Source organism: Aythya fuligula, chromosome 3, assembly GCF_009819795.1.
Source record: "Aythya fuligula isolate bAytFul2 chromosome 3, bAytFul2.pri, whole genome shotgun sequence".
Taxonomy (NCBI): Eukaryota; Metazoa; Chordata; class Aves; order Anseriformes; family Anatidae; genus Aythya; species Aythya fuligula.
Genome location: NC_045561.1, coordinates 61,404,698 through 61,430,074, shown reverse-complemented (window position 1 = coordinate 61,430,074; position 25,377 = coordinate 61,404,698). Strand labels below are relative to the sequence as shown.

General features: G+C 43.5%; 1 protein-coding gene across 1 annotated transcript; it reads left to right on the top strand.

The window, feature by feature from the left end:
• Nucleotides 1-748: 748 nt before the first annotated feature.
• GABRR2 (gamma-aminobutyric acid type A receptor subunit rho2) lies at nucleotides 749-24,886 on the top strand. The gene is made up of 9 exons (XM_032185023.1): nucleotides 749-876; nucleotides 4,863-4,969; nucleotides 13,671-13,738; nucleotides 16,560-16,783; nucleotides 18,913-18,995; nucleotides 20,502-20,642; nucleotides 20,924-21,076; nucleotides 22,595-22,791; nucleotides 24,578-24,886. Exons 1-9 carry the CDS (start codon nucleotides 764-766, stop codon nucleotides 24,884-24,886), a joined length of 1,395 nt encoding a protein of 464 aa, XP_032040914.1. The 5' UTR covers nucleotides 749-763.
• Nucleotides 24,887-25,377: the final 491 nt, after the last annotated feature.

The following is a 25,377-nucleotide window of genomic DNA, read 5'->3' as shown; positions in this document are numbered from 1 at the left end:
GCTTTTCAGGTTTATTTCAAGTTTTCATTTCAAACAAAACACCTCGCTGTACCACTATTTGTTTGGAAAAATAAATGGTAGCTGTTAATTTATGTGAAGAATCTATTGCATGTGTAGGTACTTGGGGGCTTCTGTTTTTTCATCTTTCTCTAAAAGTTAACAATAAATAAAACCGTTTTCAGTGGAAATAGCTCATCTTTTATCTTCAACAGCATAAAGAGCCAGGCTGACTAAACTGGAAAAAAAAAACCTCAACTGGTGTAAAACCATGGCATTACGTATGCCACTGTGAAACATACTTAGCTGAAACACGATGGCACAGTCGCTTCCCGGTTGAAAAAGTCACCATGTGAACGAACAGAAAAGCTGGAAAGCCTGATGAAAAGGGACAGCACGGTTTTACACAGTCTGGCAGAAGGATAGCACCGTCCTGAGATTAGGGGATTGAGCAAAAAGCCGGCGTGCCGAATTGCAGTTTTTATGTAATGGCTTTAGCAAATATCCTCTAGGACCCAGCGGGAATGTTTGGCGAGGCAAACTTTGGGAGCGGTGGCCAATCGTTAGGCGGTGGCGAGGGGAAAGCTCGGAGGGAGAAGCCCTTGAAAGCCTGTCTGAAGTATGAAATCGGGAGCGCAGCGCTCCTGCTGCCGATGGCTGGCAGCCAGGCGATGCTGGAATTAGCGGCGCTCCGATGCTCGCAGCCGGGGGGACTCGTGCCGCGGTGGGTTACGGCAGCACGGCGTGTCTAGCCGCTTCCAGCAGCATGCCTTATTTCACAAAGCTCCTTTTATTGATCTTCTGCTTGGTTCTTCTTGTGGAAAGCAGAAAGCACAGGAGGAGGAGGTGGACAAGCCAGCTGGAGGTGCAGAAAGCCAGGTACGGGTTATTGTAATACCTACGTTTCTCTTCCTGCGGTGTATAAGTACAGTATTGCACAGTCCTAAAACCTGCCCTGTCAGTGTGTCTGTGTCTATAGCGAGAACAGCTTCACAAATCACATTTTTGAATACTTTCTGATACCATATTCGCTTTTAACTGTGTAAGGATGCGGTAAATGAGGCGGGTTTTGTAGCCTCCTTGACAACTTCTGCATGTTCTGTGGTAAAGGTGTTCTTAGACGCGTGTGAATAGCCCAGTTGCAGAGAGAATTTGGGGATGTTGAACATGAACAATGAACAGAGATGTTCAAATCTACCTGCTCCTCAGTGTCAGACCAACACAAGTGTTTCCAGAGGAGGCTGTTTGCTCTGTCGGACTGTCTGAGCTGCTTTTGTTCACTTGTGCTATCACCAAACAACCTGGGGTGTTGCTTTGCATGCATGGCATTAACAACACACAGAAAATTACCCAGGAATTGTGAAATTCTAGATGTATTTTGAAAAAAATATGTGGAAATTAAAAATTTGTATATATATTAGTCAAGCAAATGCACAAGAAAGAGTTAAAGGTGTTGGTAAACTTTATTAGATTTAATGCTGCTGAGATTTGACCAGAGGTTTACATTAGAAAAGATAATCTTCCAAACCTGCCAGACAGCCCAAAGGATGTTATCCTTTTTTGTGGTTATGTCATCCAGGGGCAATTATATCTTACAAGATTTTTCATTGTTCCAAGGGCTCAGAAATAAAATTGGGTTAATCCTTATTAAATGGCTTCTCTATGGCTGTAAAGCTTCATCTTTTTATTTATTTTGGTGTGGTTTTTTTTTGTTTTGTTTTTTGTTTTTTGTTTTTTCTGTATTACACTGAACTTTTTTATTTTAGAGGGAGCATTGTCACTTGCACACGTTGCAAAGAAATGTTGTGATACAACTGAAAGCAGAGTCCCCAATGTGTTCTTAGATTTATACAGCCTTTTTGAAAAATACAGTAGTCTATATGTTTTCAGTGACATAAATGTTATTAAGCTGAAACAGCCAGGGCCTGATCCTGAAATCTGAAAGCTGTCTGAAGTTTTGCCAATGATTTCAACAGAATCTCAATTATTGAATGAAATCTTTCATTTAACTCTGAAAATTTTTCTATTTCTGGGGCATTCGAGATTAGCATTTTCTTGCAAACCATTCACATACGGTAGAGATCATCTACTTTGCAGTAACAAAACAGTACATATCCTTTCAAATAGCAAGCAACGTACTTATTTAAAAGTATAAAATAATCAAATATTTGGAAGTGTCAAATATGAATGATATTTTAAATACAGAGAATTCTGCTATACTACCAAACTGAGTGTATGGAGCAGTGACATAGATAGCTTAAATTTCCAGTTACCTATAAAAAATAAAGTGTCTAAATCAGCTATGAACAGTGGCCTGCTCTAGTAAAAGCAAATTAAAACCTGTTCCCATGCTGGTTTTCTAATCGTGTAAGAGAAATGAGAACAGCATCCTTATTTAGTAACTACATCACATCTTCTGCTTCGTATTTCTCTTGATGATTTACCATGAGGAATATAGCAGATTTATTTTACAGCAGTGACTTAGCCAAGAAGATTTATTCCCGTGTTTGGGAGCCTACGTTTGAGAAGTTTGATATTTTTTGCCTTTTAATGTGATACATCAACCTGATCTGAAGCTCTTTATGGTGTTTTGAGAATCTTGCTTGAGTTGCGTGAGTGCAGGCCTCCCCTTCGCTGCTTGAACACTTTGTAGAGGTTTTTGCCAGGGATTGCTGAGTGCTTGGCTTCACTGCTCCTTCAGGCTCTGGGACAGGTCTCCTCTAAGTGTGTATGGAGAAGCTGTTGATCCTGTGCCTCCACAGGACAAGAACACGCTGTGGCAGAGTTAGGGCTGTGAAGTTTGGAACCAAATTAAGAAATGCCAGCTGAACAGTTGCCTCTGCATCTTAATCTCTTCTTTTGCTTGGTGTTACATTCTGCAATGTGTTATTTTTCCCTGTGGGAAGGGAACCTTGTTCACCATGCTGAGTGGGTAACACTTGCTCAAGGAGAAGCTCTCCCCTGACTTTCGCTTACTCCCGCACCCCTGCCTCACGTTTCAGCCAGCAGAAACTCTGTGTTTGAGCCAGAAGTTGCTTTCAACTTCTGTTAGCTAAAGACCTCCTACCAAGATTTTTGGAAGCAGGTAGCGATTTGGAGGATTTCAGTAAATTTTCTGGGCATGCTGCGCCACCGGCCTTGGGCTGGGTCCCAGAAGCAGAAGACAACCACCAGGGCACAGCAGCACAAAGCTCGCTCCAAGCAAACTAAAAACATGAACAGCAATAGAACAGATTTTTTTTATTATTACTTATTTATGGTTAAAAGACATTCTTCTAATCGACAAGCAAAAATGGAGAGTCAAGTGCAAAGAAGGTGGGTGGCTTTAAATGAACAGTTGTACACTGCAGAAAGCATATGAAGAAAGCAGAAAGAAACCCTGCCAAACCTATAATCAGATATGTTAAAGACAGCGAGCACTGGATTTACTCTATGAAAAATCTTTGTAAAAGGTTTAAATGGATTCGTAATTAGATGACAGACCTCTGCATCTGTAAATTTTGAATCATCCGGGATGTGCAGGGCAGGGACGGGGAGGACCTGATGATTGTGTGGTGGCTGTTAAACACCACCCCTTTCTCAGGAAGCTCCTGAATATCTCCACCTTCTCCCTAAACCATTGCCAGCGTCCCCAGCCCCTCTGCCCCCCGAGTTTTCTTTGCTACTCCTGTGTGCCCTTTGATGGTTTTAAATGAGTTGATGGGAGCTTGGTCCTGCCAGGAGGCTGTGCCATCGATTTACACGATGGCCTTATGATGCTGTCAGGGTTTTTCGTACAGCATGTGATCCAAAGTTTTATCGGAGTGTTTACTGCTTTATTACTGTTGTTGTTGGCTTTTCACCCTTTGGACAGAGAGGGTGCCCTGAGCAGTGTCTCACCACTATTGGGTCTTTCCACAGGGGTTAAAGTTGAGCAGACGCGGTAAGATCGTTCTTCGATGACAGTTTGCAGGAGAGGCAGGGTGGGGTGCTTTGTCAGCAGCCCTAGGTTTTCCAAAAAAATGCATCATGATTTGTATTTTAATGACTCCTGAGCACATGCACAGGCTTTCCACAGCCATGCTTATAAGAGTGGAGGCTGTTTTGTAAGCTCTGAATTTTTGATCAAGATTAGAATCCTAATTTACTCGTACTTTTTGTACCTACTAGAGTAATCCCTTTATTTTTGTCTCCAAGATGTTTGTTCTTTACCAGCCAGTAATATTCCTCCCACACAGGCAAATGCATCTTAACCCTTTTGTATGTAGTTCTTTTTATTTATTGTTTAAAATAAATAAAAGCCACTTTTACTAAGTGGCTGACACGTGGTATGTTATATATTGTGTCAACATTTACAGCTGTGTCAGAACTTATGCCTCGAGCAAAGGGGTTGAGGAATTTGATGGTTCAAGCCCTCCTTCCTGCACCACTGGGGCACGGCCAGGGCTGCTGAATGGGGTTTTCTGAAAGTGCTTACTTATCCACTCCTGCCACTCCAGTGGCTTTCACCAGGGGCTTGCTTTCATCCTTATTCTATTGTCCTCATATAATCCCCGATCTTCAAATAAAGAGTTGATTATTTTATACCTCCCCCTAAATATTCAGAAAAGTGAAGTGTATCTTGCTGACTTCTTTATTACAAAAACTCTTTTCCTGCTGCTGTGGATGGAAATGAGTGACTTTTTGTCACTGTTTAAAGCCAGAAGACAGAGCTCTGTGTCTGCACCAGCAGCTGATACTCATGGGGCAGATAGCCCCAGAATAACGTATGACATTGTGTGACCCCTACCAAAAACTCACCCTTCTCATGGTACCGTAGCACCGACAGCCTTAGCAGGGCCCGTGAATCCTGGCAGGTGGCAATCAGCCGCTGCTCTCTCTTGCAGCCACATCTACAAGAAGAACCACGACGTGACCAAAACTCGGAAAGGGAAGACAGAGCAGCTTCTCAGAGTCGATGACCATGACTTCACCATGCGGCCGGCCTTTGGAGGTGAGAACAAAAAAATGGTTCTGTTAATTTTGTGCTCATTTATTTAAAAAAAATAATAACCATGCCTCTAGCCAGATGTCTCTCCCTCACACCAGTGTGAAGGGGGAGGACGTGTATGGTTTCAGGAGATACCTCAAGGTGCTTCAGAGAGGCCTCACCCCCTCCCCCTTGCCTTCTGCGCTCTGTGCAGCTGCACTCCTTCCTGCTGCTAACGCCAAGTCCTTTGTGCTAGTGTTCCCCAGAGTCTGACTGAGCTTCCTGGCAGGTATTTCTCTCTTTTGGGAAGACGACCAAGCTGCAGGTTTTAATGTCCACTTGTAGCTGTGAAGTCACAAAAAGCTTCTCAGTTGACTCGGTTGAGCTGCATAGTAACAAGCTCGTTAGGTGGGTCTCATTGCTAGGAAAAAATGAAGTATTTTTGTCCAGAGGAAATCTTGTCTCAGACTCCACAAGAGCAACCACAGGATCAATAGGGAGGCCTCCGTCACCTTTGCTTCTGTCTCGTGTTGTATCCAGCTACTGGAACATGCTCACCTGATCTTTCTAGGGTCACTACTGCAGGTGTAGGGGAGTGCCAGAAAATGTGCCTGGATGAAAAATGTGGTAATACACCAGCAAGAAAATCCTTCTTGGCCTCCTTTTCTGATTCGTTCAATAACCAAGCCCCTCCAGAGCTAAAAACAGTTTTCTAAAGCTTTTGCTAAATGGCTGATACTGCATCCTTTGTCATCAGCCTTCTCAAAGGAAGCACAATGTTACCCTGTCCAGTTTCTAAAGTAGAAGAGTTTGCCTTAAATTGTCTTCAGGGTATAATAGAGGGAAATCTCCCCTGGGCGGGGTTGGTGACAAACCCAGACATGCAAATCCACCTCCAGGCTGAGGTCTGGGAGCTGGCTCAGGAGGCACTGGGCATCCCTGCTCCTTTAGAGGGGGCTGCACGTGCTGCTTAAGGTGGGTCTCTTCACCAGCTGGTTAGGGAAAGAGAGATCATGGCTCAGTGCTGGTACCTCCTCTCCAGCCAGGTTGTATGCAGTTGTAGGTGCTGGTAAACAAACACACAAAAGTATAGAGAGATAATATTTCTAGTGGTACAGGTAGTAGAGAAAAGCTTCAAAGCACGTGCCTCAAAAACATTAGAAACCCAAATCATTAAAGATTGGGATGCTGTGAGCATCCCAATGATGAAGGGACTGGAACACCTCCTTCAATGAGAAAATGCTGAGAGCTCAGACAGGTCAGCCTGGAGAAGAGGAGGGTCAGGGGGTTCTCATCTATGTACAGAAATACCTGAAGGGACGGTGCAAAGAAGATGGGGCCAGGCTCATCTCAGTGATGCCTAGTGGCAGAACAAGAGGCAACGGGCATGAACTAGAATACAGGAGCCTCCATTTAAACACGAGGAAGCATTTGTTTACTGTGCAGGAATCAGAGCACCAGCACAGGCTGCCCATAGAGGCATTGGAGCCTCCTCCTTGGAGATCTTCAAAAGCCTCCTGGATGTGGTCCTGGGCAGCCTGCCCTGGATGTCCCTTCTGGAGCAGGGGCACGTTCAAGATGACCCCCAGAGGTCCCTTCCAACCTCAGCCATTCTGGGGTCCACCAGGGGAATATGAGGGGTTTTGTTCTGCTGTGCTGATGGTGTAGATTTTGATTTCCAGTGTCATCACTGCACAGTATTTCTGCAGACATCTCATTTTTGCTGTTTTTCAGTGTCACGGAGCCCATGAGGATTATCTCTGTGCCTAGCTGACACCAAGCAGACATAAACAGTTACACGGGGTGTTTTGCTATGCACTGTGAGTTCCTTCAGCTTTTTACTGCAGTAATGCCAGTCAAACTGAAGTAGTCTGACCTGCATGTAGTAAGAAGGCCTTTTTACTGCTGAAGCAGTGCAGAAGAGCCACTGGGATGTGTGTGACTGCAACTGGTCACTGCCCTGAGACATTTTCTGCTCTCTGAGGGCAGCTCAGGGGCCATGGCCTAATGGAGAGTCTGTCCCTGTGACAGTGCGCTGGGACTGGGATGTTATGTTCCAACTGGGAAAAAGCAGCTCAACTGGAAAAAATAAACCAACCACATCATAAGGAAATTGTGAATATGTTAGTTTATTAAAAAAAAAGAAAAATCCAATACTGTAAATGTGATGGTTCTGAAGCTTAGTGAAATAATGTGCTCAGCAGTGAAATAATGTACTGTTTTGAAGGCTGTTAGCCTTCAAAAATTTTGGTGGACCAGCCTACAACTTCATGAATGCTATAAAAAGGGGATGGAGCCTGTAGCTGCTTTATCATGCCTACGGTGATGCTTGCTGGTCTGCAGAGGGCAGCCAGCAAGCTGCCAGCCCAGCACAGCTGTGACCAGGCTGTGCAAGATGAAACAGAAGAAAAACATTAGAGGAAAGTGAAAGGATTTTCAAGAAGTATATTTTGTGGAGAGCAAGCGAGCAGGCGAGCGTTGTGTAAGTTGTGCTGTTAACAGCCCAGTGAGCACCACTGTCCCGCCTGCTCTCAGCCCATTAGAGACAGGCCATTGGGTACGGTGGTAAATGACAAAGATTTTTGCTTTGCTGGTGCCCAAAGTAGTGTCCACAGCCTAAAATAAACTGTGTTTGGTTTGACCCTTGGGGAGTTATCTCCATGTCAGTGACCTTGTACGAGCTAGCAGATGTTCAGGTATTATTTACTAATATTAATATTTAAAGATTATGTAAATGTTTGTTTTGCTGCCTTCCTTGAACATCCATTTTAAGCATTTCATCTATGACATCTCGTATTTTACAGGGAGCTTGTGAATAAGCAGCTTTAGATGATACTTAAAATAGCCATATCTTTTTTGCCTAGGAACAGCCCCGTGCTGTACTTTTATCACATTTCTTCGTAGCCTGATAGCCTACCACCGCCCTGTCCTCGCTGCCCTCCGTGGGCAGTATTTCTGTCAGGGCGGATGAGTGGTGGGATGAATGAAGCATCAGACATTCACTTGGGGTTTGTGTCACAAATACTGACACAATAGGGCTGGAATAAAACTCACCTCTCCCTCGATGACAGGCCATCAGTGATTTTGTGGCAGCTGCTGAGTGCATGAAGGCCCCAGACATAATATACACACGTGTGTGTTATGTATACACAAACACGCAGGAACCCTGAAGGCTTTTACAGCCTGGGGATCTCTTAGGAACATTTACAAGACTTTAGGCATTTGCAAAATCCCTGGCAGCAGAAAAAAGTCTCAGACCTGCTTGTTTCACATGTAGATATTTGTATCTCGGGGCCTAAGTCTGCCTCAGTCCTTCAGAGATAGAGGAGGGGACGGAGAGACTGACTCAGAGAAACACACCAAGCCTTTGAAAACACTGCCAAAGAGATAAATGAGAGATGTCACGAAGCTTTAGTCTCAGGACAGGAATGGAAAACTGTCTAAAGGCATTTTCACGGTGCTTGGCACGTTTCCCCCAATCTTCCAAAACCTGCTGTAGTGTTAAAAAACAAAAACAAAAACAAAAACCAAACAACATCAAGTTTGTGGCCAGTGCCTGCTTCTGCTGTGTGAGGAACTGCTTGGCCCTTTGCAGTGTTCTTGCTGCTCCTCAGTGGGTGGTTTTAGAGGCCAAGATGGTTGGGATGTGACAGGCTTTGACATTAGGCATCTTCTGAAGTTGTTCCTCAGCTGGACTTGTGGAAACTTTCTGTGCTCCCTTGAGAGGTTACCTAGCCCCAGACTGGATGTCCTGTGTACCCTGGGACAGAGTTTGGCATTCAAATGGAGTTTTTGCAAGGTGAATCAAGCCACAAAGTCACCTTGGTGTCAGGACCCACCCAAAATGGTGGCTTGTTGTGTCTGAGCTTTGGGTTGGCTGTTCTCCCCATCTGACCACTGAGTGCAGGTGCAAAGTGAATCTTCTGTTAAAGGCCTTCTGTATTGGGTCTTTGCTATGGGCAGCACCTAAGCTGAATGTTTAGTGGCTTTTGTTGAAGAGTAGGTCACAAAACTCAGCACCTTTCTGCAAAGGGAAGAGAAATGAGGGAGTGCGCTCACCACTGGTCCTCAGGATATCAGGTCATGCGCTTGGCAAAGGAATAAAGGCCTATAGAGCCACAAATGCCTTGACAGGCTGGCTCCTCCGTGTCGTTCTAATATCCAAGTTTGGTATGAGGCAAAGACACTGTCACAAGGGAATTTAGAGAAATAAGATGTTACTGGAGCAGTTTTGGAAGGTGTACGTCTACAGTGATGGGGTGTAATGGTGCTCTGTCATATCACAGAATCACAGAATGGTTTGGATGGGAATGGACCTTACAGACCTTCTAATTCCAGCCCCTGCCATGGGCAGGGACACTTCCCACCAGCCCAGGTTGCCCAAAGCCCCATCCAGCCTGGCCTTGAGCACCTCCGGGGATGGGGCATCCACAGCTCCTCTGGGCAGCCTGCACCAGGGCCTCACCACCCCTGAGTAAAGAATTTCTTCCTAATGTCTAATATAAACTTTTTTTTTTTTTTTTTTTTTTTTTTTTTTTTTTTTTTTTTTAGTTTAAAGCCATTCTCCCTTGTCCTATCACTCCACTCCCTGACAGAGTCCCTCCCCATTACTCCTGCAGCCCCCTTCAGGCACTGGAAGGCTGCTGTAAGGTCTCCCTGGAGTCTTCTCTTCTCCAGGCTGAACAACCCCGGCTCCCTCAGCCTGTCTTCACAGAAGACATATCACAAGTAAATCCTAAGTGCTCTCATCAGCCTCAGATTGCGCTGCAGATTGCTTAAATCCCCTCTCAACAGGCAAACGTAAATATCTTCTTCAAAAAGATGATCTCCAGTTTTCAATTTTCAATGGTAATATTGTCAAATTTGCTAATGACTTGCACAAGTGTCTTGAGGTTACTTAGAAGCTGCCATTGTGCCGTGTTTGAGATGCTAGGGGAGTAGTTTATAGATGGATATAGATTAGTTCATTTCTGTATTGTAAGTAGGAGTCTGACTTTTTTTTTTTCTTTTTTTTTTTTTTTTTTTTCCCCTTTCTGGCTGTGTCAGTCCTGCTGAATTAGGATTTGTGTTATGCAAGATATTGCTGTGGACAGTGATGGAGATGACTGATGTTGATATGTCTGCTGTTTCTGGAAGAAATGTCAAGGTTATACAATTTATCTCTAGACCTTGATCTATAAATACTTGAGCTCATGTTTAATTTGAATAACTCCATGAATTTGGCTGACGCTTCTCAGAGACCCTTCAGCATGATCTGCAAACCTTGCTGGGCTACAGGCTTTGAGCAAAGCAGCCTTGCTTCCTCTCTTTGGCTAAATCCACCACTTTTGCAATCCATTTAGCTTCCTATCACTTGTGCTAGAGAGAAGCCTGATCTTTGAGATGCCTCCAATGTTACAGTGTCTAGGTCTTTTCCTGCTTGTGATCTCCAAGCTGACCCCTTTGTATTTCCCATCTCTGAAGGGGAAAAAAAAAAAAAAAAAAAAAAAAAAAAAAAAAAAAAAGGAAAAAAAATATTGACAAAATATTGTGTATGAGAAGTAAACGCTAGGTGATGAAGACTTTTTTCCTTTTGGTGCCAGTTACTTGTTCCCTGTATACCTGCTCGGTGTGCCAGGTGCAATCTCAGCTTTTTTTCCCCTTCCCATTCACACCTTCCTCATCCTCTGCTCCCTCCCAGTAAAGAGATTTTGTCAGTTTAGTCATCCCTGGTGGCATTTGGCGATGAATTTGGGGAAGAACTTGGAGCCCCAGTGGTTGAACAATTTAGTTTGCAGAAAGACAGGATTAAAAGTCTTCCCAGGATCTCACAAAGCATCTCATTTTCACACCTCGCTTTCTCAGTCTGTACAAGCATGGGTGATGTCTCTGTGCACATCCCTTGCATGCCACATGTCCTTGCCTAAAGTTCTGTCTCTCACTCACCCCTCTCTGCCTACACAAGTTAGCTCGTGCTGCACACTGCTCTATTTGCACAGTGGTTTGTGCTGCCTGCTCACTTTCACTCCCAAGCATCAGCATCTTCCTCCTGTCACCCTTGCAGTAACACTGACAGCAATTAGCATTAATCATCATTTGAATTAATCATCATTATTAGTTATAGCCATCACCTGGTGAAGGGACTTGCTGATTTATCCTTCATCCTGCCCAGCCCAGCCTCTTGTTGCAGCTTCCTCCTTGGGGTCTTGGTGTCTCAGCATCCCCTTCTTACTGTTTACATGCTTTCTCATCACCTCAGCCCCACATGCTGAAAGAGGAGAAGGGAAAACCAATAGTTTCTCCTGATGCTTGTAGTAGGAGTGTGCTAAAGAAAGGCAGAGTAAATATTTCCACTGATCAGTAAGTTCTACAGTGTCATCTTTGTACTGAGTTAAGGATTTCGTGTCTGAACACAGAGTTCAAAAAATTTTTCCATCTCTGTTCTACTCCTTGTTTTATCATCCATCAAATTAATAATTAATTGCAGGGAAGAAAAAAACTACTTTCACTGATGTACAACACAGCCTCAAGTTTCTTCTTTCTAGGGCCTTCCAGACTGTCCAACTTCACACTGGATACACTTCATTTTAACAAACTGTAAATAATAAATTGTCACGGCAGCTTCAGGATGAACCTTGGGCTTTTCTCTTGCAATGAGGTAACTGCTGCTTATCTAGGAGCTGAGCTAAACGTTTGTTGCAGGAACATGAAAAAAGAGAATTGTCTCTTCTGAACATGGACATGGTCTTTTATCTGCAAGTGCAGATAGGGAAGAAACAGAAGAGAGGGACAAACACCAACGTGGCAGGGTTTTTCTGTTGTTGGTGTTCTTTCTGTTTTTAAGTCTATGATTAGCGCTCAGTCAAGCGCGGAAATTGCAGCAGTAAATAGACTTTGGATGGCTGGCAATTTCCTGAAAGACAGCTAAATTAAGCATCCACACGCAGAAAGTGCCTCTTGCAGTCTGGAAGCTGTGGGGTGTAAGATAGGCAGGGTTTGTAGTGAGATGTAACATCACTTCTTAGGTGAACTGAAAGGACCAGAATTAACCAACAGACTCCTTAAAAACAGCACTCAAAGAACTCATTTGCTTGTTAAGGCTTATCTTCCTCCACAACTACTCGACTGAAGAGGACAAGGCTATTGGCATGGTATTTCCACTTAACAAAGCCACTGCTATCTCCAGCCACACCAGGAGATGACGAATTTGTGGTGTGGCAGAAGGGCCAGGTGCTGGTCATTGTCTGTGGGATGGCACGGTGGGAATGACACAGCTGCAGGGGACCTAAGCCATTTCTCCTCCCAAGGCAAGGAGCAAGTCAGGAGGACTCGTGACAAGGGTGCCAAGGAAAAGATCTCTCTGATTTAGCTGTGGATTTGCTTCTCTCTGATGAGTTATGATGTTGGTTTTGGATGGGTTAATTTTCTGTGGGCTTGGTGAGCTGAGCCATACTCTATGTGACTTCACCCTCCACTGAAAGCTGTCGACAGTGTAATCTGGGGACCTGTTCCTACCTGTTAAATGAGCACTCCTGGACTGTGAAGCCTCGTATGCAAGAGGAATAACCATCAGCACTTCTCAGCCCTGCTGCTGGAAGCAGTTGTGACACCAGGTCTGCGTTTCAGCACCTGATGCAGGCAGGGGCTTTGTGGGTTTTCCCAGTTTCAGGGAGTATGTGGGAGAAAGAGAACTGAATACCAGCAGGGAGACAATTTCCTCGGCCTCCAGTGATTCCTTGGAGTGGATAAGCAGCTAAAATAGAGCCAGGGAAAGTGCACGGCAGTGTGTCTGACTGTGACATGCAGGCATTTGTAAGCGTTTAGGAATTGTCTGAAGGTGCTGGGCTGGCTGTGTTTCAGCTTCACTGCTGGGGGCAGCAGTCACTTAAACTGGGACTGGTGGTGCTGAGGAGCCGGGGCCTGCTCCACAGGGCCTGCTGCAGGCTGCCTGCACCCAGCCCAGCACCGATGGCCTGTGGGGACGCACCAGGTGCTAATATTGATCTAGATCCAGAAGAGGACTCTGGTGCCTCTTACTTGTCATGTAGCTTCTGGTCAGGTTCAACATTTAAGTCCTAAAAATCCTTGCAAACCTTCGTGAAGGCCACCATAGTTCTTAGATGCCTCGTTTCTGCTGGGCAAGTCCCACACATCTGCAGAGCTGCAGCAGTCTACAGTGAAATTTTGATGCAACATTTCTAGGAGCAGAGGATTTTCCCTCTATTATGGGATGCTTTCTGCTCATTTACTCTTTGTGAATTCCCTGGTTGCTAACTTTAGAACAGCTGTGAAAAACCCTTAACATCATCAGTGGGTCATATGAATGAAAATGGTGATGGGCTCTTGAGGGATTAATGTAGCACGTGTTGTTAAGAAATGAGAAACCCACAAGGAAGATCTCGTTGCTTGCACCTTTTCCCTCTCAGCTCCCTGTTCTTGGGGCTAAATTGGCTCGTATAAAGATGTAAAATGTACAATGAGCTGGCTCAGCTTTTAAGAACAAATGCAGATGTTTTATCCAAGCTGGACAGAGTGCATGCTAAGGGGAAGAGAATCGAGCATTTCACAAGGGCCTCGCACTGCTGTCATTCACTGACTCTGCTCCCTGCCCCCCTGTTCGAGGATCATGGGCAGGAAAGCATACCATAAGCTCAGAAATGTTCTGCACGCTACCTTGTAGTGCTAATTAAATGCAGCTGATATAAAAGAACAGTTATTTACATATATAAATCTCATTCTCCTACAGGCCCTGCAATTCCTGTTGGGGTGGATGTGCAAGTTGAAAGTTTGGACAGTATTTCTGAGGTTGACATGGTACGTAATCCTCTTTTAAGGCTCGATTATTCCTAGCCACAAAAAGTCCCTCCCACCTGAAATTCAACGGGTTTCAAATTATCGGTCACATGAAAGTGATGGCAGTGCTTGGCAAATACAAAGAGACTTGCTAAAACCAGATGGTGATTAAAGGCTTATCTCTGTACCTTCAGATGAAGATTTAAACTACAAAGGAAAAAGGGACCGTAAATAGGAGAATAATCAGTGCTATGAAGACTCTATCACAGCTAAAAAAATTAAACAGCTGCACATGAATATTTGAAAGTATATGGTCAGGTTCATGTAAGCCATGCTATTTCCAAGAGCCTTCTTCCTTAGGGAACCTTTGTGTTCATTTGCTTCAAATGCATGATTTGAGGAGGTGTGTTAGAAAAATAAATTGGTATCATAGTTAAGAAAAAGCTGCTTCTGTGTCTTCATCACTAGGAGTAACCTTGCTGGGACACATGGCTGGGAACTGTCAGGAGGGAGCTGAACCATTTCTGCCAAGTGGAATTTGGTGGTGGGGAATTACTCTTCAGTCACTGTCCCTGTTCAAGAAATTTGCACTGAGTTCAGCTGTGATTCAGTATCTTTGTTTTTTATTACTTAAAAAAAGGAAATGATATAGGCAGTTTAACCCTCAACTGGTTTCAAGGTGTTTTTAGTGAAAGGAGCAAGCATTTTCCTTTTGTTTGGCTGGTTTTGGATATAGGAAGTGGAATAAAAAGACTGAAAGCAAACTGGGAAGGGGAACATAGAGGAGAAGAGGAAGCTTCTTGGTTTCTTCCTCCTCCTGCTGTTTCCTCCTCGTTCTTGGGCACCATATCTGGAGGTGTCCAGGCAAAATATGAAGATGTCAGGGAAGAGCTTTAGGTTGCTATTGCAATGCAATTACATCTTCACAAGAATGGGGCTTGCCTGCCCGACTATTGAAAGAGAGGGTTTGGGGGATGCATGCAATGAAGCATGTGAGGGAGCTGTAAGCACAGGAAAAGGCTGTTGCAAGATTTGGAGCATTAATATACCAGGACAATGTCACAGCTGCACAGAGGCCGATGTAGCACAAGTAAATAGCTTTCAATATTTTCTCTGAGTAGTGTCTGATTTCAGCAGAAATCTTGCCCGTCAGAAAGTTGTGAGGCCAGCTCTCTTTCCCTTAGCTATCTACAATAACTCTGCATCCCCATTTCCCAGCGCAGGACAAGCACTTCCCACAGCAGCTGCTGACTTGCTTTTGGGGTGGAAGGATGCCCTGCAAAGTCGGCCTGGGTTACCTTAGTTTGTTTTTTCCAGCGGTCTGTCCCAGCAGGTGAGTGGGTGTTTGTGGAGAGGACAACAAGCTGTCCGCATGGGCAGGGAACCGGGCTGGCTGTGTGTGCACCAGGCTGCTCTCCCCATCTCCATGCTGCAGGCAGGGCTTTTCTGAAGCCCTCTGAAGGTTAGCGGTCCTAGAAATTGGCTGGCCTTGGTCAGGCAGCCTTTACCTACCCCAGCTTTGGTGCCAAGAAGCAACCAGACCGAAGTATCATCATCTACAACCTGCTGCACCTGCAAGACAGTGCAAGAAAGCAGCCATGGCTGGTTAAAGCACGTGGTCTTAAAAATGGTACTGGTCCATCCAGGACCGATGTGGGATAGTGGGGGATGCTCTCAAGGCTGCCCAGAGCATGGCACAAACACAAAATGTGCTGCCAGATGCAGGGCGTGTACTTCTGTATGCTTGCTGTGCCTCCAGCAGGTATTATTGTTCTCCTGGTTCTCTACAAAACTTGTTTCCTAAGGGACTTTCCTACTCATGGGCTGTGACATAACCCCCTTGTTTCAGTTTGTACCGAGCATGTGTGCTGGTCAGAAGGGAACAAGCTGCCAGTGCACATGGACGAGCAGAAGTGACCCTCTGGTGGGTCTCCAGTGTGGTCGGAGAGGAAGCTGGGGTGTCCTCCAGCTTTGCAAATGTGTACATATATTGATGTATTTGATATATTCCTGAAAAACCCACAGGCAGTGCGAGAGTGTTGCCAGAGGAGCCCTCTGAAATGGAAAGTCGGGTTAGATGATGGCTTGTCGTCAGTGAAAGGAGGAGGTGGTGGTGGTTTTAAAACGCATTTGCTGAGTGGTTAGGAAGAGATCTGAGCCTGGGCTGCTGCTTGCCCAGGACTGACAGCTACAGCTCCCGTAACCACTTGCTTAATTGGGAATATAAAGAAAAAAGTGTATTTGATCTCTCGGCATAACGGAGTAGATGCAGCTCTGAATGCAGCAGCTGCCAGGTTGGGATCAGCAAGCAGATGTTTTCCTCCGTGTGGCTGCAGCTCCTGCCCCCTCGATGAGCTTAGCAGAGAGCTTTATTTATACGCTTGTTTGGTAGGGAAAACGCTTCCCCCGCTTGGCTGCTGCTTGCAACAGTTCAGTTCTTTTAGGGGTAAGTTACGTAGCGTTTAGCCTGACCATTAAGCTTATTTCGAAAGGTTTTCCTCTCCAATGTACTCTCAGGGCCATAGTCCTTGAGGATAATTTTGCTGGGATTGAAGAATCCTCCCAGCAGGGCATTGCTTCTCTCAGGGCATGTTCGTGTCTCCTTCAGGACCGCCTTCCTGGGCACTACAATCCACTGCTTGTGGATTTATGCCTTGTTTTGGCTGAAATTATTTTGTCAGGACTATCTATTCACAATGAGCATTGCTCCAGAAAATAAGCAGAAGCCCAGAGGGGATGGATTTCATCTGCCTGCTGGGAGTGAGTTTTCTTTCTGGTGTGTTTTAGATGTGAAAAGCAGCTCTGACAGCCCTCTCTCTGGCTCTCTCCCTTTTTCCTGAAGGACTTCACCATGACTCTGTACCTGAGGCACTACTGGAAGGACGAGCGCCTCTCATTCCCCAGCACCACCAACAAGAGCATGACCTTCGACGGCAGGCTGGTGAAGAAGATCTGGGTCCCAGACGTCTTCTTCGTGCACTCCAAAAGGTCCTTCATTCACGACACGACCACAGACAACATCATGCTGCGAGTCTTCCCCGACGGGCACGTCCTCTACAGCATGAGGTAAGGGCACAGCCCCATGCTTCCTGGACGCTCCCTGGAGCTTTGCTGTGAGTTTTGCTCCCAGTGTGGCTACCATGACCACCAAAACTGCTGCTGCTGACTCTGCTGCTCCCACAGCTGATGCAGAGCCCCGTTTCCAGCATCTCCAGTACCAGATGCTTTGCAGGACACTGCGAGAGACCACGTTGTGGGCAGTAACAGGATAATCTCCCTGAGGGAAGCATTCCCCTAAGTCTGTGCAGTCAGAGGAAGGCTTAGTCAAGCAGGGATGTTCATCCTGGGGTCAGTGTGTGATTAAACTGGAAGCTGCAGATGTACCAGATGGTGACCTCTATAATTATCCTATTCTGCTTCCTGTTTGTCTGGAAAAAGGTTGTTTTTGTTTGTTTGTTTGTTTGTTTCATTTTTATGTTGATGTAAAGGTTTAAGTTTACTGAAGCTGAAACAGCAGTACTAAAGACACACTGGAGTCCCCAATTTTCTAGCAGATTTGTTGGCTGGAAGAATCTGGAGGCACAGCCCAGCTGATTGCATTTCCTTCAGATGAACACAAAAAAGGACGCAAAGAAAAATACACTGCCAGAGGAGAAAAAATAAAGAACCCAGACAAAAGGACATTCCCCAGGACAGGAAAATTGCCCTCAATGTACAGCAACCTTTTAATGTTTCATGGCACAAGGATTTCCTTTCTAGGACCTTTCTGGAACTTACTCACTTTAGTTATGGTAAAATATTTCTCAAAAGCTATGAAAGTGTTTTTACTTATTTATTACTTTATTTATTTATTCAGTTCAGTCAGGGGGCTATTTCTTTTGAAAGAATAAGCATAGTGTATGGTATCTTCCTAAGTAGGACAATATCCAACCAAACCAGGGTGCCCTAGAGTTCACTGGATCCATATTCCAAACACAGTTCTAATTTATTTGAAAAACCCTCGACAAATTATTAAAACCACAAAGAAACATGTGTAAGAAAGAGAGATGTACTATAAGGGCACTCCGTTTTGCCGAGTCCTACTGAGCTACAAAATCCCATCTTGTCCAAACATCTAGGAACACTTTCCCTCTTTTGAAGCCATTTATTGCATGAAAGGTCTGACTGCTCACAACTCAACTAAGCACCTAAAGATGTTAAAGATACTTTATTGGAACTGGAAAGGACAAAGGTACCACACAGAAGTTTTTAAGTTTGGCTCACATGGCAAAACTCTGCTCTAGTTTATAGTTAAAAGAAACAGCATGTGCTTTCCTGGGGTGATGAATACGTAGGTTTTGGATCACGGTCCCTTGAACAAAAGAACAGCTGTTTATAGACATCTGCAATGAATCTAGAAAATGGTCACAGCCAAAAGAAGTCAGCTTCTGTAATGATGACTCACAGCTGATTTGCCCCTACTAAAACTGGGAGCTCGTCTGCAAAACCATCCACGAGAGCAAGTTCAGCGACCCACTGAAAAACCTGTTACAAAATCTTCTGCACAAGTGGACTCATTTAAAAACTGGAGCTGTGATTTTTGCAGCTCTTTAGCTAAGATGTGAACTTAACAGAGGCAAATCTCATACCTTGAAATACAGCTGCACCCATCTTACACCCCCTGCCACAGAAATGCACTGCACAGATATAAAGAATTGGTCTGAGGACAGAAATAAACTATTTTTGCCTTAATAATATCTATACTGGAGGAATTTTTTGTCTTGCAGTAAGGCTGGTCATGCTCCTCAGGTTTGGGTTATTGTTGGTGTGACTAGAGAGGAGAGTGATCAAAGGGAAAATGAGGAAACCTTAAGCAAACTGGACATTAGAAGACCTTGACACACAAATGGTGAAGTTATTCTTTTGTTTTTGCCTTCTAGGGAAATAGTTGGATATAAAACATGGTGGAAATATCTGTATTGACATTAGTATTACTGTAATGTCCAAGACAGTACTTTAGTTCCTTGACAGGTATTGAAATTACAGTTTCCACTGGAGTTTCTGAGTATAATCCATCTCCCTACTACTTGAAGAATTGCTAGGCATTTTCTTGGGGATTTTTGCTGGCTTTAAAGATGTAAAATTGCCTGTGTGTCTTAATGTTCTCCCTTCATTGCTCCTCATGGAAAACAGCCTTTCTCGTTTTTGCCTCCTAGGATCACAGTGACAGCCATGTGCAACATGGACTTCAGCCGCTTCCCCCTGGACTCTCAGACGTGTTCTCTGGAGCTGGAAAGCTGTACGTGGTACCTGTGTTCCTAGCTAGGCCTGCTCCAGAGCTGCTGCACTCACATCAACTGGACATGTTTCAGAATACAGTCTATTTTAAAGCCTGAAAAAAAAGCTCACCAAAGTCACTGATAGTCTTTGTATTGACTCATTGGCTTGTACATCTGGGCCTTATGCTGCAAGACATGGGAATTGGCACAGAAAGCATTCTTGTATGAATTTTGGTAGATGGCACTTTCAAAACAAAACAAAACAAAACAAAAACCAACCAACCAAACAACCAAACAAACAAAATCAATAGAAGTGTTCAATATATACTGTTTCTCAGCAGCTTGCTGATGAGAAATTTTGGGGGAGAAGTTGAGTTCTGTTCATTGCTGCTGACTGGCAGCTGGTGCCTTCAAGTGTCACAGCACAAAGTAGAGTATAATGATCATTGATTTTCTCTAAATTTCATCAGCCACGTGGCTAATGTATGATAATCGTGATCCTGCAAACTCTGTGGCTTGGGGTCAGCTTCTTTGGGAAGGAGTTGTTCTGTGGAGAAAATGAACAGTAAAATTTTCATGGCTGTTCTGTAAACTTTCTCCAGGTTGGGCTAAGACTTATGTCTAACTGTTTTGAAGTCCTCTCAGCCATTTAATTGAAATTTTCCTTTAGAACCAATAGAACCACAGAATTATGCAATAATTTATATTAGTTTTTAGGTTGATAATGAGACCAGCTGGTCAAACATGGTCAAAGCAGGGAGAACTTTAGAGTGGCTTTCTGAGGATTGTGTCTCAGTGGGTTTTAAACATCTGCAAGGTAATAAGGGCTCCACAACCTCTCTGTGCTACATATTCAAATGTTTGACTGCCCTCATCATGAAAAAGTTGCCTTTTACTTGCTTGGAAAGAATCTTTTGATGCAGCTTTGGATTTTGTGGAACCCCCCTACACCTTGTGCTCCAGCACCCAGCCACCTTGACAACCCCTTCATTCCCCATTCCTGCCACCAAATATATCAAATAACTCCTTAAGATTTTCACTTACAGTCTTCAAACATTTCTAGATTTTTGCTTCAAATCACACTTGTTGTTTTTTGCCATTGTCATTCCAAGACAGCTTGAGGTATCTGCATTTCCCCATTCCTCTAAATTCAGCCATTTTACGCATAGCTATTTCCTGAATTATTCTCATGAGTTAGCAATACTTTGATCTTTGATATGTGATGCTCAGAAAAGTATCATATTTTCCTGTAGTTTTACCAATATAGAGTAAAAAAGACAATGTGTTTCCCTGAATCAGGATGCCATGTTGTTTTGTTGTTGTTGCCCTGCTATATCATATGGTAAGATCATTTTCACTCACTGTTATTAGAAAACTTTTTTGTGGTATTGCTTCACATTAAAGACCACTTTCTGTTTGTTAATCTGTTGTCTGTTGTTCTCTAGATCTATTAATCCTTTTTCTTTTCTTTTTTTCCCCCCCTCCAAGCTAAAACCACACTACATTGTGTTTTTTCTTTCCCTAAGATGCTTACACTGATGAAGATCTGATGCTGTATTGGAAAAATGGGAATGAATCTCTGAAAACGGATGAGAAGATTTCTTTGTCTCAGTTTTTGATACAAAAATTCCACACCACATCAAGACTAGCTTTCTACAGTAGCACAGGTATTGGACTTTTCTGATTTGCTGCTGTTGCTAAAGCTACTGCTAATGCTATACTGGCTGCTAGTGAGAGGGCTCTTGTCCAACTCCTTCTCGCACTTGTCTCCTGTAGGATTGTGTGACACTGAAATGCAGCCTCCACTGTCCGGACAACTCACGTTTTGAAGGATCAGTGTGCCTTTTCTCTACCCTCTAGAAATGAAAGATCAAAAGGAAGATCTTGCCTGGCTGCACCTGCCATTTGGGCTGTTCTCACTGATTCTGCCTTTCCTCCTTTCTCACAGGATGGTACAATCGCCTCTACATCAACTTCACGTTACGCCGACACATCTTCTTCTTCTTGCTCCAGACCTACTTCCCTGCCACTCTGATGGTCATGTTGTCCTGGGTGTCCTTCTGGATTGACCGCCGAGCAGTACCTGCCAGAGTCTCTTTGGGTAAGAGCAATCCCGACTGTGTGAAAATCTTTGAATGTGAAAGTTTTGGCAGGAAAGGGAACTGTTAAAGTTTTTGGGGAAGCAACTGATGATTAATATCTTGCAAAACTTGCAGTTTGTCCGTCATTGCCAAGCAATCCTCTATATTTAGTTCAGGACAGAGAGAGCTGTGGTTTAAAAAAGAAAAGTGGGCAGAGAAGAGAGGTTTCATAATTCATGCGTCAGTGAACCAAGATTTTATCCCATTGCCCAGTCCTGTAGTGCTGAGACGCGTGCTGCTGTCAGTGAGGGTCATGTTTTACAGTTTAAGCACCTGAACAGAGGTTAAGGCTTCTGTTATAGCTTTCATCAGTGCCTAGAGTTGGATCCAGAGCAGAATCCTGCCCAGGTGTGTGTCTTCTCAACCAAGTGTGCCTTGTGTTGAGGATCCAGGGGTTTTGGAGTGGGGATGTCTCTCATTTGAAGGAGTGGGAAGGAGAAGGCTTGAAAATCCTGCATACACCACTTTGCATCTTTGGACATCTGAAGACCCATCAGGAGGAGCTTTGTCTTTGCCAGAGCTGGAGGAAATGCTTTCATCTGAGAATAGAAATAAATGATTTGTTTATTACTCCGTACAAAGATTAGAGAAAGAAAAATATCTGAATTTTGATATGTAAGGTTTCAAATACTAAAAACATAAAACAGTATTTTAGCCCCACACCTTGTCTCAATTAGAAAGCTGTGCACTGCAGCAAACATATGAGAAGAGGCAGCCAAGAATCTACTCCACTGAAAGAAGTCTGTTCAATGGATATAAAAAAAAAAAAAGGAAGAAATAAAAGAGAAAATGATGATAAAATGAACAACACTAACTGTATTTGCAGAGGTCACTACTTTGAAAAGGTTGAAGTAGCTGTCAATGCTTTTTGGCTACATTTCTCTACCTAAGTGGCTTTGACAATTTGTAAATATTTTTGTCTCCATGACTACCCAAAGTAAGCATATACTATTTTGCAGGGTTTTATCTATATCTATTGAAATATATACACACAGACACACACACACACATATATTTACATACAAATAGCTACACATACACGCATCTGTATAGGTAGCATGGGGGTGGTTTTCAAAACTTTTTAATTCCCACTGCTCAAACTGCAAAGTATTAGAGGTAAAAACATCATGCCATTCGTTTGCACTCTTTAATATAAAACCTTTCTACCACACAATTAAAAGTATTAATTTTATCTTCATTGCACACCTGTTATAGTGCCCGTGACTTAGATCAAATCCTCTTTTGCTGTGACCAGAGGTCAGATTGCTTTCTGAGTTTCCTTGAAACTCAGCCCTTCATATGCACAAAGTGCAGGTGGTAAAGCAGTTTTGCATCACCAGAAGAGATACTTATCAACAAATACTTCACATCTATTATCTGCCAGAACATTCTGTAGAGCATAATTCTATTTTTTCTTGAGGCAAAAGCCCTATGGACTGGATCAGCTAGTAACATTTATTTCTCTTGGTTCTTTCCAGGGATCACCACCGTGTTGACCATGTCCACGATCATCACGGGGGTGAACGCCTCCATGCCCCGTGTTTCCTACATCAAGGCAGTGGACATTTACCTGTGGGTCAGTTTTGTGTTTGTCTTCCTCTCGGTGCTGGAATATGCGGCCGTGAATTACCTGACCACTGTGCAAGAGCGGAAGGAGAGGAAGCTCCGGGAAAAGGTGAGGAAAACTGATCTTGTTTAGCCATTTATTTATTTATTCATTTATATTTAAAGCTGGCCTGGTCTTTCTGTTGCATTCAGTAGGTGTATTAGCAGCATTGTTCTGTGAGACCAAGCATACTCTAACAGCCAAGTTTATGCTCACAATTTTTAAAGTGCCCAGCTAATTCACAAACCAAACACAGGATTGTTTTGGAGCTTGTTGGCCTGGACAAAATTGAGGCCAGAGACCTTTCTGACACTTCAGTAGTGTTGTCAGTTAAGCTCCCATGCCTAGGGACACTCTTTGGCAGTATTTCATTTATTGATGTAGACAGAGACTAAAATTGCTGCAGGGTGAAATTATGCAGCGTCCTTGTGTGTGTATGTGTTTGTGGAGACAGGTATGATTTAAGACTGTGTGGAGGTGGCCTTCTAGTACATTAGGCTCCCTTGTCCACTTGGGTGACTGTCAGCACACAGCACATTAAACCAAAGGAACTGCAACAAGGGAACTGGGGGCTAAAAGTACATCTGCAGAATGTACTTTCTCTGTTAGGTCCTGCAACAATTAGCCTGCTGCCTTTAACTGCTTTCCCTTCCACCCACCATCTCCCAGATCTGTCATCAGTTGATGATAAAGTGTCTAACATAATTCTTTCCTTTTTTTTTTTTTTTTTGGTTTGGTTTGGTTGGTTGTTTTTTTTCTTTTTTTCTTTTTTTTTTTCCTTTTTTTTTTTGTTGTTTTGTTTGAGAGAGGAGGATAAAAGAGATACGATTTATCTTTGAAGAGAGATAAAACTAAGCTTATCTCTTTATGGAACAAAAAAACCCTCAAGTTGCATGTACACCTGCTTTGCATAAAGTATGTCTTAAAACCCAGTTGTTCAACTGTACACATGAAGTGCTCCAAAAAGTTCCCAGAGTGATAGGACTAACGTGTTAGAGCAAACAGGCTACAAACTTGTCAGATTTTTTTTCTTAACACCATCTGCTGCTATCAAAGCATTTGGTTATGACTGTAACACAGAAAACAGTTCATAAATCATTTTCCAGGCTTTCAGTAAGCAATACAAGCTGTTGGTTAAATTGAGAAGCAAGTCTTCAGTGTGGAGTTTTCCAATAGTATCCTGAATATACTGTATTTGTGTGTATATATCCTTTACTACATTAGTTGAACTTATATAAACAATTCCTTGAATAATCCAACCATCAAAGCTGGCAGAAGAGGGAACTGGAGGCAAAGTGTTACTGGGTGAGGAAAGCAGACAGAACAATCTGTGGGGAATCAGAGGCAGCAGCCCCTCACAGAAAGGAGGTTTTGGAATCCATTTTTATTTCATATTTCATATAATCCATGTTGCTGAGAAAGAAAACATACAGATTTTAATTGTGCGAATATAGTATTTGCTATTCAAAATTCTACCTGTATTCACTGTGGGATGCACTTTGGCGCTGCTGAAATCAATATGAGTTTTGACATTGACTTAAACAGAGCTGGGATTTCACACTGGACTTCTAACTGAATCTTGCCTTCATTTAAAACCAGTTTTACACAGGAAATGCATTTATCTGTGAAACAGAACTTGGCTCTTTTTCCATAACATGTACTGAATAACCCATTGACACAGATAAAACTGTATCTTGCCTTTGAATGTTTGTAAGCACAAAGAATGCAAAACAAGGAATCTCAAGACAGCAAGGCTGAACAGAACTAGCTGAGAAAACTCTTAAAAGAAAGACACCATTTCTGTTGTTAATGTGCTCTTCCAGTGTTCAGCTGTGTTTCTTGTTTGTGTTCCTAGTTTCCATGTACATGTGGAATACCTCATTCAAAAACTATGATGCTGGATGGAAACTACAGTGAATCTGATGCCAACAGCCTGGCAGGATATACAAGAAGCCAGATGGTCCCAGAGGAAGAAAAACAAGAAAAGATGGTTGTGCACTTAGCCATGAGCAACGCATCTAATTCATCAAGGAAGAGAGGCCTGAAGGGCCATGTGGGCTTACGCATCATCCAGAACACTCATGCAATTGATAAATACTCCAGATTAATATTTCCAGGCACCTATATATTTTTTAATTTGATATATTGGTCTGTCTTTAGCTAGGCACGACTGCACAGCAATGACTGAAGCAAAAGACATTTACAAAACTCTCTTGGTTGGTTCTTTTTTAAGTTCAGTTTGGATGCAAAGCCAGAAATCTGAACATTTTACAGCTGTTTTGGCGGGTAAAGTGAAGGACACGTGCCAGTGGGCAACTCCATGCACATCATGGAGAAGCCTGCTGTGCCAGTTGCTTTCCAACCCACTCCCCAGCTCCCGTTTGCTTTGTGATACATGCTGTTTCTCATACTTGAAAATATGTGCTCATTGATTGCTCAAAAGGTGCTGTATGTATCTTTGGGGCTGGCAACACTGGAGCTGCCTGCTGTGCAATGGACAACCAGAGAGTGCGTTGACACAGGCTGTCTTGGGGGATTTGACGTATGCAACTTGCAAAGAGCGGCCTGGGCAGTGCATCTCCTGAAAGGGGTCTGAATGAGGTCTCTCCTTTCAAAAATCTCTCTTTGACCAACGACTTTTATTTGGCTTATGAA

What these genes read in the sequence shown, in the direction of transcription:
- GABRR2 (XM_032185023.1), top strand. Translation starts at nt 764, where the DNA reads ATGCCTTATTTCACAAAGCTCCTTTTATTGATCTTCTGCTTGGTTCTT. An exon ending in GTATTTCTGAGGTTGACATG is followed by an intron (nt 13,739 to 16,559) that starts GTACGTAATCCT and finishes TTTTTCCTGAAG; the next exon opens with GACTTCACCATGACTCTGTA. An exon ending in ACCTGCCAGAGTCTCTTTGG is followed by an intron (nt 21,077 to 22,594) that starts GTAAGAGCAATC and finishes GGTTCTTTCCAG; the next exon opens with GGATCACCACCGTGTTGACC.